The 13,916-nt window shown below is 38.8% G+C and overlaps 1 protein-coding gene across 1 annotated transcript in view; it reads right to left on the bottom strand.

The window, feature by feature from the left end:
* Positions 1 to 13,916, bottom strand: part of LIN7A (lin-7 homolog A, crumbs cell polarity complex component) — a 123,662-nt gene that overhangs the window by 78,208 nt on the left and 31,538 nt on the right. The window contains exon 2 of the mRNA XM_044227630.1: positions 3,961 to 4,079. Within this exon, the coding sequence (XP_044083565.1) occupies positions 3,961 to 4,079 (119 nt within the window). The remainder of the gene's footprint in view (positions 1 to 3,960; positions 4,080 to 13,916) is intronic.

Below are 13,916 nucleotides of genomic sequence, written 5' to 3'. Positions count from 1 at the left end.
AGCAAAAAAACAACATAAAATTTCATTAAACCATTTCTCCCCTATAAATACTGCCCATAGGCCAAGAGTTGATTCAGTGGTCGCATCCAAATGTAAAGCAAAACATGGGATTGTAACAATAACTACTGTTACACTTGTGTAAGGAAATTCAAAAAAATTGGCCATTGATTGTCCTGCCTTTTTTTTTTTTTTTAAATTTTATTTATTTATTTGACAGACAGACATCACAAATAGGCAGAGAGGCAGGCAGAGAGAGGAGGAAACAGGCTCCCTGCCAAGTAGAGAGCCCGATGCGGGGCTCCATCCCAGGACTCTGGGATCATGACCTGAGCTGAAGGCAGAGGCGTTAACCCACTGAGCCACCCAGGTGCCCCGCTTTTTTTTTTTTTTTTTTTAGCATAATTAGGATTTTACGGTCTTCTTGACAATGACCTGTACCTGTTTTCGCTCTGGTAAGCCAGACAAAGGATAACTTCCCAGGCGTTCTTTGCCTTTTCTCTACCTGTCATGACAATCACATAACTTTCACACTGGAAAGTATTAACTAGCAAATATCCCTGAAAAATCAAATAATTTAATCATAGAGATTCTGAGCATAATTTGAGTAAGAATAATACCTGAATAATAATTGAATAAGAATAAAAACAAGAATTGAATAAGAAACTGTAACTTCAAAGGTTTCACGGCAGTATAATAGTACCCAAGAGACCAAGAGGGAAAGGATCCTTGACTCCAAAAAAATTAATTTTCACATATTTGCTGTTGTACATCGTCGTACTTCCTAGCTGCCCTTTTCTTTCCTGGCTTGTGGATTCACCTGTCTGGCAACATGGGTTCATGTTTTACATTTTTATTGAAGACCTTGTTACTACATGGAGATACAATACAATTCTATGATTCAGAATTGTTGAATACATACTGCTATTTTTACTGTGACTTCCCAGTTAATGTACAGTGACATAATGAGAATAACAAGGAACATTCTAAACTTAAGTATGAATGATATCATAAAACTAGTGTGGAATATGAGTCAAGATGAAGTGATAAAAACAATTTCTGTATAACATGCATGGCCCTTCAGGACAAAATTATTATAAGGGCCTTACTGTGAACCTAAAATTAAATCTCATTAGTCCAAATTTATAAAATGTAAGGCAGATAAATTACATCACCTATTTCCCTCTGAAATTATTGGACTGCCCGTAGTTCAGTTACAAATTTCCATGGATCACTAATGATACACACAGAACGCTTTACCACAGATGGGGTTTGGAAGTTATGTTTCTAATGCCAATATAATGTCTTCATATTTATTTTCTTTTTTACTTTTATTCTCTTTTTCCTTAATAAACTCTTTAAAGAAAAAGGCCTGTGCATTTGTTTGAATACATGCCCATAACACAACTGCGTTCAACTGGCTTTGGAAAGGATGACAGTAGATAATTTATTATTGGGGGCTTCTAGTGGAGCAAATATGCTGGATTTAGGGACTTTAGATTCTAAGTAATTATTAAATAATGAATTATTACTTAGAACCTGATGCGGAAGAAATGATGGATAGGCTACATCTCCAGACCCAGCCTCTCCTCCAGGCTCCAGACTCAGGGGCCTACCAGACTCCTACTTGGACGCCTGAAAAGCATCATTGACTTACTCTTGTCCACAACAGAGCCCTTGGACAGTCCAAATTTGGTCCAACTGCAAAGATTCCTACCCAATTATGTAACCATTCACCCAACTGTTCAAGCTGAAACCTTGATTGAGACTTGTCTCTCTCATCTGTGTATCCAGCGCAAGAACAATTTCAGTTAAGTTGACTTCCAAAAAGCACACATTGAACCTGACGACTTACACTGTTAACCATGCAAGCTGCCATCATCTAGCCTCTCACTTGATCTGCTCATGACTTTGTTCCTGGAATCTCTGATTTCTTCTCTTGCCCACACACTTGTATTCTCTCACAGCAGTCAGAAGGACCCTTTTAAAAATCCACTCAGGTCAGGGCAAAACTCTCCAGGGCTTTCTCCCATGCTTAGAATGAAATCCACTGTCCCAACCTTAGCATGCAAGGCCTTATGTGATCTGCTCTCTGGCTGCCTCTGGGAAGTCTACCTCGCTTATTTTACTGCAGACGGTCTTGTTTGGGGGACATTCCTTCCATGGACCCAGATCATTCTTGGTTTTTGCACTTGTGGTTTCTTCTGCCTGAAAAACTCTACCTCACTTATATTTGTGACGTGTTCAATTACTTCAGTTAGGCTATTTTCTCACCACCTCAACTCAATTAGGTTATTTTCTTACCGCCTCAACTTAACAGAACTTTACTCCTACCTCCCCTAATCCTGCTTTATTAATTTCCATAGTTTTGTCACCCTCTGACATTGTATTGCATATTTATTTAATCATATTCTCACTGGAAAGTAAATTCCATGAAGATAGATACTTCACATTGATCATATTCCAAACTCCCAGTGAGGAGAGTTATATATTTGATGTGTCCTATTCTTCAGTTAGTTCTGCGGAAAGTAAAAGAGATAATAGAATATCTAAAAATGAAAATCGGCCATCAAATCTCAGAGGAGTAGCACTCTGTGAAGGAAGAAAAGTGTGTGTAGGGGATCTAACCTTGATCTACAGAGTAACTACAGAAATTTACCTCAGAGAGGCCCACAGGGTTTTCACATAGTCATACCTTTCCCACTGAGCAGCCGGTGGCCAAGAACTCACACACTTTGAGAAATTTCCTTTCAGCTTTTGGTTAAATCCACAGTTTTGAACTTGGAGACACAATTATGGTTATTTACTTAAGCTGTGTTCATTATAAGGAACACTTCAATAGCAAACAACTTTACCTGATATTTAGCACAAGCCTAGTTTAAGTCAAATCTCAGCAAAATCCAAACTGTAACCACACTGGATAGGCTACAGTTTAAACTTGTAGTGAAAGAGGTTTTGTATGTCTCTATCTTAGTCCCCTAGGTCTTTCCTGTGTGGTGACTGTTAGCATTGTTGAGGTAAAAATAAATGCATTAGCTACAGGTAGAGCTGCAAGGAGAAAGGGAAGTTGATAACAATATTCCTTGTCGAGTGTATGTCCTTCACCAGAACAAACTCTCCGGATTGTCACTGGGTTCAACTGGCTTTGGAGAGGATGACAGTAGATAATTTATTATTGGGGGCTTCTAGTGGAGCAAATATGCTGGATTTAGGGACTTAGGTTTTAAGTAATTATTAAATAATGAATTATTACTTAGAACCTGATGGGGAAGAAATGATGGGCTTACTTAATATTATTTTGTTCAAAAAACAATATGGCTTATACATCCCAAATGAACTCTTTTATAACCAATTAAATTCATTAGTGGACTAGTCAATGCCACCACAAGTCAATGCAAAAATTCAGTCATTTCTACACACTTGTATACGTTAGGCTTCTTGCAACCACCAGCGAGGAAAGCTTTACAAAAATTTGTTAGAAGGGCATAGCAGTCTGTTCAGAGATTTTCCATTATTTCACTAGACAGCAATGTTTGGATAATTATAACATTAGTCCGTAGGAAGTAACTCTTCCAGATTTATCTAAGATTCAGTTGAGTGTCCTTTTAAGAAAAGCTCAACCCTCACGAATTATGACTATTTTGAACTGAATTTCCATATGACTGCATGTGGCCACAAAGTAACTTAGACTACAAGTATGTAATAGTTAACCTGCTGAGGGAGTGACCTCATCGGTACCATAAGGTCAACATTTGGTTTTACACGAATGTATAAATCCTGACTGGATCTAATTTAAGAATTTAGCAGACTAAATCATATTTTATCATCTGTCCAAGGAACTAAAAACAGAAAGCTTAAATGTAGCTCCAGTCTTAACTATTCAACTGTTTGTGTGGAAAAGACATGCTTTCTCTTCAGAAGACATATGGCTAAATAGAAGTGATTAAAATTTTAGTGTCATACCTCTCGAATGGCAGTACAAAACTCACTCTGAAGCACTTTTTTGAGGGATTGTAGCTTGTGCACTGGTACTTCTCCAGATTCCTGTAGTTTTTCCAGTAATTCAATTGCTCTGGCAACATCTGAAAAAAAAAAAATCAAAATAGAGACATCTAGAATCAACTGTATCTCATCAGCCAAGTACTATTATTCCAGTTGAATGGTGCAATGAAAAACAAGTGGAATGAATTGCAAAATCACAACTTAAAATTCATAGCTTATTGATCTAATCTTTTGGTAAAAAGTCATTTTAATTTGCTCTACACAATTCATCGCTGAATATGCCTTCCTCGGTGGCATTTCATGTATGTTATTTCTGTCACACACACTAGTTTGAATATTCTCTTAGCAAAGAAGAGTAGGAAACATGCATTTTATTGACACCCAATAACGAAATAAGTCCTGTAAATTTTGTCTCTGAGATGCTGTTTGCAGTCTGACTCTTCCTTTCCCATACTATATTTATCACATCGGCAATTTTATATTTATTAGTGTCATGATTTGATCAATGTGCATTTCTTCCACTTACTGATAAACTCTTACAGGGTAGGAACTTCTCTAAGTTTGGTCACCTTTGCATCCCCAGAGTCTGGTATAATATAGTGACTAAATATCTGATGAATTAATTAATTAACTAATGGGCTCTATCCATTTAACTACTTCTCTATTATTCTAAGCCCTCATCATTATCTCTTCTCTGTTCAGATAGAGTCATTTCTTCTCCTCCAGTCTCTTCATAAGGTCCATAAGGTTATCTTCCTAAAGAATCTGATCATGTACCCACCTACCAACTTCTAGAACAGTACCAAGCAAAAGAATTTTCTGTAACAATTAAGTTAAAGGCTCCTCTTGTACTTGACAACATCAAAAGTTAATGTATCAAGAACGACTGTCTTTTATACCCATAGCTTTAAAATTCCCAGCATGGTTTTGTACTGCCAAAAAAAAAAAAAAAATGATTTGATGAAAGACCCCTTTAAAAATACTTATGGTGGGGGCACCTGAGTGGCTCAGTGGGTTAAAGCCTCTGCCTTTGGCTCAAGTCATGGTCTCAGGGTCCTGGGATCGAGCCCCGCATCGGGCTCTCTGCTTGGCACAGAGCCTGCTTCCCCCCCCCCCCTGCCTGCCTCTCTGCCTACTTGTGATCTCTCTCTCTCTGTCAAATAAATAAATAAATAAAAATCTAAAAAAAAAATACTTATGGTTATCTCTTCTACTTGTTGTAGTCAATAGCTCAGTGAAGAGTCATGTAGGTATTTATGTGTAAGATAGAGGGTTTTCAGTTCCTAAGGGATTAGTTCCAGAAAGCATCCCATATCCCTGCCATCAGATTTTAAATTCATCCATCTATCCACCCATCCATCCATCCACTAATTTGTGTTCCTATTAGATTAGGCACTAAGTTTGACAGTAAGAATAAGACACACATCCCTTCTGAATTCACAGTCAAATGAGGAAACTATAACAGTATGGCTACCTATAATAAAATCATTACCTCCTTGGAATTTAGGAGGGGTTAGCATACATATATGTACCTAATCAAAAAAAATAATCAGTAATCAACTTTAATGGAGACTCTCCCTTGAAGTATTGCCAACTAATTGTCAACTGTGGCCCAACGAAGCAAAAATCATGTAATCGACACAACACTGCCAGTTTGAAAACTTGGTCTTTTTGTACATAAACTGGAAGTCGACGTAGTCAATTGGATAATACCAACCATATTCACAATCAGTAAGTTACCAAGTTAAGAATTTAATGCATTTTTTACTGCACAGAAGACTCTACCTAGATGTCCACAGGTATATGGAATTCTCCACATGTTAAAAGCTGAGCTCATTAATATTTTTCCTGAAGCTAGTTTTTCTCTTTCCATATTCCATAATTCCATTAATAACACCCCCACCCAGCCTGTCCTGCAAGCTAGACAATGGCAACATTGTTCACATTCACCCCCACATGCAGTTAGTCAGTGGCAGTGAAGATGCTATCTCAAATACCCCCTTTGAATGGAGCCCTTTTGCTTGATGACTTCAGAAAAGCCTTTATTATTTTTCACTCACAGAACTGAAACATCTCCCAACTGTTCTTTATATTGGCCTTTTCTTGCTCATTCCATCCTCCACCTTGCTTCCAGAATGACTACCCTGAATGATAAACCTCATTATTATCTCTTCTACATAACACCTTCTCTGGCTTCCCACTGCTTACAAGGTGAAGTTCAGACCAGGTAGGGTTACACTCAAGGCCCTTCACAACCAACCGCTTCTGACTCATCTCTAAGAACTTTTCCCTGCTCATTGTTATTTTGGACATCCAAACTTTCTGTTATTCTAAGATGTGGCACAGAATTGCAACCTATATGGCTTTGCACACATCATCCCCTGTTCCTGGAACACAGTTAAGTCACTCATCTGTGCTATGCATAGGATACAGTGGTAAAGGACACAGCTGGTTGTTGTCCCTTTCATGACATTTACAGGTTTGAGGAGTCACAGACACACAGTAAAGCGGGCATGTCCTATAGAAAAATCACTACAGGTTGCCGCATGGACCTAATGAAGGCATTTATCATCATTCAGGAGGCCAGGAAGGGCCTCTTCATGGAATTAATAGGTAAGCAGAGTCTTAGGTAGGAGGTGCAGGGTGGGGAAAGGGGAACAACGTCTCCAGCAAATCAACGCAGACTGAAGTCTGGTCAACAGAGTGTGGGGCACTCAGAAAACTGAAAAAAGTTCAGCATGGCTCAAGCTGAAAGCAAGGCAAGGGTAGCAAGAAATGAAATAGAGAGAAATCACATCATGGAAACTGTTTTAAATCATGGGGGAAGACTTGGCTTAAATAGCATCTCCTTGGCATGGCTTTCCTGATTCTCCAAGGCAGATGAGGTTTCTCCCTTCTCTGTGATCCCACAGTTCTCTTGACTCATCCGCTGTAGTAATTCCTACTCTCTCTGCTCTGCCTCTTTTTCCATGTCTATCTCCCTCCTTTACCCTTGCAAATCTACGAGCTTCTTGAGGGGTCGGAACAGTATCTTATTTGCCAATGTATCCGTGGTTCAATGCAGAGTACTTGGCAAATATCAGAAGTTTAATACACACTTACCGAATGAGTGATAGATTAATTAATGAAACTAACTCAGGAAAGCAGGGGTTAGAGGTTTGTGTCTACAGGGACACATGACTTCTCATGAGACTAGACCTCCTTGGTCAAGACTGGCATGGATCTGGTGTGGGAGAAAGAGGCAAGCATGCATCTCTAGGCTAGAGGCCACTGAGTAACCGTACTGAGGGAAAATGACCCCAACCTGAATACTCAGGAATTCTCAACCTTGACTGCACATTATAATTTTCTGGGATACATTTAACAATTATTAATGCCTAAGACTTCTCCCCAGCCCACCCACCCCCCAAATTATGCCAGAATAGTCACAACACTGGTTGAGTAGTCTGGTCAACAGAGTGTGGGGCACTCAGAGAACTGAAAGGAGTTCAGTATGGCTCAAGCCGAAAGCAAGGTTGAGAACTACTGGTCTACTTGGCATGGGTATTTTTATAGCCCCTATGTGATTCTCATGTGCCCCCAGGGTTTAAAAGCTCTGATACAGGGACGCCTGGGTGGCTCAGTTGGTTGGACGACTGCCTTCGGCTCAGGGCGTGATCCTGGAGTCCCGGGATCGAGTCCCACATCAGGCTCCCAGCTCCATGGGGAGTCTGCTTCGCTCTCTGACCTTCTCCTCGCTCATGCTCTCTCTCACTGTCTCTCTCTCAAATAAATAAATAAAATCTTTAAAAAAAAAAAAAAAGTTTCTACATTTAAAAAAAAAAAAAAAAAGCTCTGATACAGATTAATGTCTCTAAGCCATGAATGTATCTAGCAATCACCTGGGGGAAGTTATTAAAACATATGTTCCTGACCCTCTACCCCCACTTAGAGAGGTTAATTCGGAAGGTGTGAAAATAAGGCCCAGGAATTGGCCTTTTAAACAAACGTTTCAAGTGATTCTGAAGTTGTTGGTTCACAGACCTTGTTTGTTGAGAAAGTAAATAAAATGGATCTTTCAGGTTCCTGTCAGTCCCAGCATTCCAGAATCCCAGCATTTCCATTATTCTTCACTACCCTGTGTAACACTGAATAGGGTTTTTCCAGGAGCCTCAGAATGACTGGTACAAGTTCATGGATGTTAAGTACCACCCCATTCTAAAACAGTGTTCCTTAGAAAGGCTGTCTTTATTTTATTTTATTTTATTTTATTTTATTTTATTTTATTTTATTTTATTTTATTTTTTGAGTGTTCCATGATTCACTGTTTATGCACCACACCTAAGGTTTTATGCAATACGTGCCCTCCTTAGTACCCACCACTGGGCTGGCTGTCTTTAGAATCACCTGTGGAGTTTTTAAACCAGCCTGCTACCCCACACTAATTAAATCAGAAACTGTAAGACTGGGACCCAGTCATCAGAATTTTTGTTTGTTTAAGCTTTCAGGTGATTTCTATGCCCATCCAAGGCTAAGAAATATTAATTCAAAAAAAAAAAAAAAAAAGATCAAGGAAACCATGCATATCCCATTAAAAGCTGGACCAGCCCTATTACGTTACAGGCTAGGCCTTTTCCAGTCCTTATGAAGAGGTAATGGTGAGAGGAAGGAAAACTCATGGAGAAGTGTTACGTCATTAACTTAGGTCAGAATACTAAGTCTGCTTCCCTTCTATCCACTGAGGGATGTTCCCAGTAGAACCAATGACAGCTGCTGGGGGGCCCTGCGAGAAGGAAGACTGGAGTCTTTCCTGGTTGCACTGACAACAGACTTGGAGGCTTGCATGCCCTGTATGCCTATCTGGTGAGAGGGAGAGAACTGGAAAGCAGAGCCCACTGGAGCCTAAACCGTCTTGCTGGAAGCCACCTAAGAGAATCGAGCAGGATAAGGTCATGGGATTCACAGCAGTCGGTAAAAGCCAAAAGAAGTCTAAAGACCAAAAGTGGGAGAAATCGGGTCTCACCAACCCAGACCTGGCTGGTATTGCAGAAAGTTGGTGAATAATCAGCTCGATACAAACTAGACTTTTCCATAGACTTCTAATTCCCTTTAGCTCTGTAGAAGTAACAGAAACCTGCAAGGTCAGGATCTGGAAGAGAGCAAAAGAGGCTTTGGAGTCAGCAAAAACTTGTTCTTAAAACCACGGCAAGTGTGCCTACTTTACTGATGAGTCCCCTTAAGATTCTTCTTCAGAACCTCTTGCACTTATTTCATGAACCTATTCTACCAAATTTGGTTACTAATATTGAAGTCTGGGTTTACTAGTTTAGCTCAGTCTAGAAGGAATATTAGATAAGGACTGGGAAGGCTGCCAGACAAACAATGAAAATAAGAAGATCTCAGAATATTTTCCTGAAACCGACTCCTCCTCTGCTCTGCCAATTCTCAAGTTCATCCCTCTATGCAGCATTTATCCCATAAGTGCTGGGGTATTACACTTGCCCCCTCACTCTTCCTCATATCCTGGATTCCATTAATCCTCATGTCTTTATTTTAATATAGATTACTAATATAATTTTTATTGAAATATAATTAACATAACTGTGATATTTGGTTTCAGGCATACAACATTCTAATTCAAGAATTCTATCCACTACTCAGTGCTCATTGCAGTAAGCATAGTAATATCTGTCACCATACAATATTGTTATAGTTTTTTCTTCCAGGTACAGAATTTAGTGATTCATCTCTTACATACAACTCCCAGGGCTCATCACAAGTGTCCTCCTTGATGTCCTTCACCTATTTAACCCATCTCAGTGTCCCCCCCACCCCTGCCCCAGCCACTTCCCTGTTGGTAACCATCAGTTTGTTAAGAGTCTGTTTCTTGGTTTTCTTCTCTTTTTCCCCCTACATTCATCTGTTTTGTTTCTTAAATTACACATATGAATGAAATCATATGGTATTTGTCTTTCTCTGTCTGACTTGTTTCACTTAGCATAATACTCTTGAGCTCTAACCACATTGTTGTAAATGGCAAGATTTTATTCCTTTTTATGGCTGAGTAATAGTCCTCTGTGTGTGTGTGTATACTCATATATATATATATATATATATATATATATATATGATATCATATATACACATCCTCTTTATCCATTCATCAGTTTATGGACATTTGGGTTCTTTCCATACTGTGGCTATTGTAGATAACGCTGCTATAAAATGGGGCACGTATCCCTTCAAATTAGTATGTTTGTATCCTTTGGGTAAATACTTAATAGTGGAATTGCTGAATTATAGGGTGGTTCTATTTTTAACTTTTGGAGGAAACTCCATACTGTTTTTCAGAGTGACTGCACCAGTTTGCTTTCCCAGCAACAATGTAAGGGTGACCTCCTTTCTCTGCATCCTCACCAACATGTTGTTTCCTGTGTTGTTAATTGTAGCCATCCCTGAATCCTCACTTCTAAAAGCAACGATAACAATAAAGATTTAATGCCTATGAAGTAGGGGGCATAGTATGCTAAGAACTTTACATCTTTAACCCATTTTATCCTTCCAACAACCTTTATGTGGTAGTAAATATCCACATTTTGCAATGAGAAAATTGAGGTTTCTACAGAGTTTTAAGTACCTCATTAACAATCAGGATCGGAGTCTGGAGTCCAGATCTAAGGGATTCTAAACCCTGTGCCTTTTATTTTTATTCCATTCACAGCTTTTCTTTTAGCAGCTTTTGCCTTCAACATTCAGTACTTTTATAATAGCTCTACGCTCTGCAGGCTTTCCTGGTTGGAGGCTGAGCTCTTAATCTTTCCTCCCTCAATAAAGATTAACCCCTGTTCCATTCGCCAGTCTACCTCTCTCAGATAGTACTCTCTGATCATCAGAATCACCTGGAGAGCTTTAAAATAGCAGGGAGGAGTGGTTTTCGGTCTTGGCTACCCACTGTCGTCAACTGGGAACACTGGAAAAAAAATAAAACCACGTACGTAGGTCCTACCTACATATATTTCTGATTTCATTGTTCTGGGGTATGGACTTGACATCAAGATCTTCAGAGCTCCCTGGTGATGATAATGTGTGGTCATATTGAGACTCAACCGATAGGGAATCTCAGCGTATAGCCCAGGGATTTTAAAGAGCAATGTTACTTTTAATAGTATTATTTTTTATTATTATATTAATAGTATTATTTATTATTATTATTATTAAAAATTGAGATTAAAAAAAAAGATGTTGAAGGTTTATTGAACCTTGAAATCTGCTCTGTTAGTAATCCTCTCAGATGGGGCTGATGCAGGCTGTAGATCACAGACATACTCTCTGGGTTACTACTAACAGTTTAATATGTGATCCGTAACAGGGTGAGGTCATCAACTATTCAGCGCTTATTTGCCCTATTTATATCATTTTATAAAATCCTCAACCATATATAAAAGAATTACTGTTGTTTCCACTGTATAGTTAAAGAAAAATAACAAATAAGACTTAGAAAGATGAATTATCTGGCTCAAGGCAATACAAGTAGTAAATGATAGGGCCAGGATCCAAAACCATATGTGTTTGACTCCAGTGGCCATGTTCTTATTTATTTCTCTACCCTGCCACAGAAAAGGGATTAGAAATAAAACAATAAAGGTAGAGCAAAAAAAAAATTTTTTTTTTAATTTTAATATAGCATCATGGACCACTGTAAGCTGGAGCAAAGAGTCGTAACACTGCCCAGAGACCCAGGAGGTGACCCCTCAAAACATTATGGTATAATGAATATGTTCATATTGATAACGTATTTTTTTAAAAAGATTTTATTTATTTGAGAGAGAATGAGTGAGAGGGATAGGGAGAGAGAGCTTGAAGCGGATTCCACACTGAGTATAGAGCCCAACACAGGGCTTGATCCCACAAATGCAAGAGCATGACCTGAGCTGAAACCAAGAGTTGAGCACTTAATCAACTGAGTGAAATGTCCCTAGTAACATATTTTGATCACTGAAAAATGATCAGTCATCAAGTACCTGATGATAGTAGGATAACTATTTTGGAAAGATTTCCTTTAAGGTAGGTTGGACATTACAACCCAAAACAAGAAAATATTGAAACTTAATGGCATGAGCTCCCAGTGATCTAGAAAAATCAAATTACCTTCTTCTTTTTCCTTAATGATGAATTTTTATTAACTTGACTGACATTTAGACTGCAGAATCTGACCTATGACTCATTTCCATCTGGAAACTGGATGAAGATGAAGCTGGGTTATTTAAAGCATATTGTTGACTAATCCCATAAACATTTTTTGGGTACTGTGGCAAACAATAAGAATTATCTACTCTAAAGCCATCTAAAACCTTCATGTTTCTTGCCTTCTACTATAAAAGCTGGAAAGCAAACATACTTCTCTTTCCAGACTCTTGTCATTTGGCCAGTTGTTTTAAGCGTAAAGACATTGGGCATGGTTTCTAAGAAGGCTTTTTGAATGGACAAACTGCTGGCATAGGCCTTCAGCCATTTGGTCTTTGCACTCTTCCTCTTTCCCCAGTTTGTGATCATGCAAAGAACCTTCACTTCTTAAGGAAGGTGGAGCAGGAAAAAGAAAGGATCCCAGCCCTCGATGCCATCCCTGAGCTGTTGTACCAGCCTTGAACTGTTGTGCAGCCCCATGATTTCTGCCTACGAGACAAATACGGGCTTTACTGTTTAGTTTTCTGTGACTTGCAACCAGATATGACCTAGCTGATACATGAGCACATAACTTTAAAGACACTATTCTAGGTTGCAGGCTAAGGTTGAAGATATCGGGTCATCTATGTTCGTCTTTTGATTAAGATGGTCTTAGACAGCCTCCCTGGAAAGGTGACATTTGGAGTGAAATCTGAATGTTCAGAAGGAGCCAGCCTTATGCAAATCCAAAGCAGGGGCATCCAGACAGAGAACAGCAAGGGCAAAGACCCTAAACTGAGGAGAGCAAGTCTACATGTTAGAAGAACAAGCTAAACCAAGGTCAATGCAACTTGATGAGTGAGATGCAGAGCGTGTCAACAGTGGTGTCCTGGTAAATAATCCACAAACAGTTCCCCAAAACAAAAAGACAAAAACAAAAGAAGACAAAAGTCCTCATTGGTAACACTTGCTGACTTCTGTTAGGTAAATATTCCTACCACAGCCATTTCAAACTACCAGTATGATATCACTAGATTGCAAAATTCCTCACTACTTACCAATCAGCTCCCACTGGGCAGGTAAATGGTCAGTTTAAAAATCTAATGCTCTACAGCGGGAGCATATGTACCAACCAAATAAATGCTCAATAATGCTGTGCACTTCCAAGACTCTGTTTATGAAAGGAAACGCTCTCACTTCACAGGTTACTAATAAGACATGAGAGTCAGTATGTCCTTCTCATCTGCCAATCGTTTTTGCTTTGATCCACCACCAACTTGCCATGTTCCTCAAATGCAGACCAACTAGTAAACTCGAAAAAAAAGAATTATCCCAATTTAAATGCGCTCAACTTAAAAACCTCACTCACTATGTTCTTTAAAATACCGAACTTTATGTTATTTAGCAAAAACAGAATGACTCTTCTTCATAGGATTTGGGATGATACTGGAGTATATAACAACAACAACAAAAAAAACAAGTTTGACAATACTAGAATTTTTAAGTCATGAATTTATAGAATGACAAAATCCTGGCCCAGACTCTCTGTAAAGTGTTTACCAAACCTACCACAACCAAGGGAACAATTTGTGCTACAAAATGAAAAACTGTAGTTGCTAAGAGATTCTCTGAAATGGAAGGTACCTATTTCATTTGAAAGTGATTACTTACCCAATAAACAAATCTTTACGTATACAAAGCTTAAGATACAGTTTTCTTTGTTAAACAATCCATTATGTGGTCAGAATGAGTAATGTTTCCCAGTTTTTCTAGGA

The sequence above is a fragment of the Neovison vison genome, chromosome 12 (genome assembly GCF_020171115.1).
Source record: "Neovison vison isolate M4711 chromosome 12, ASM_NN_V1, whole genome shotgun sequence".
NCBI classification, from domain to species: domain Eukaryota; kingdom Metazoa; phylum Chordata; class Mammalia; order Carnivora; family Mustelidae; genus Neogale; species Neogale vison.
This window is presented reverse-complemented; position numbering and strand designations above follow the sequence as displayed.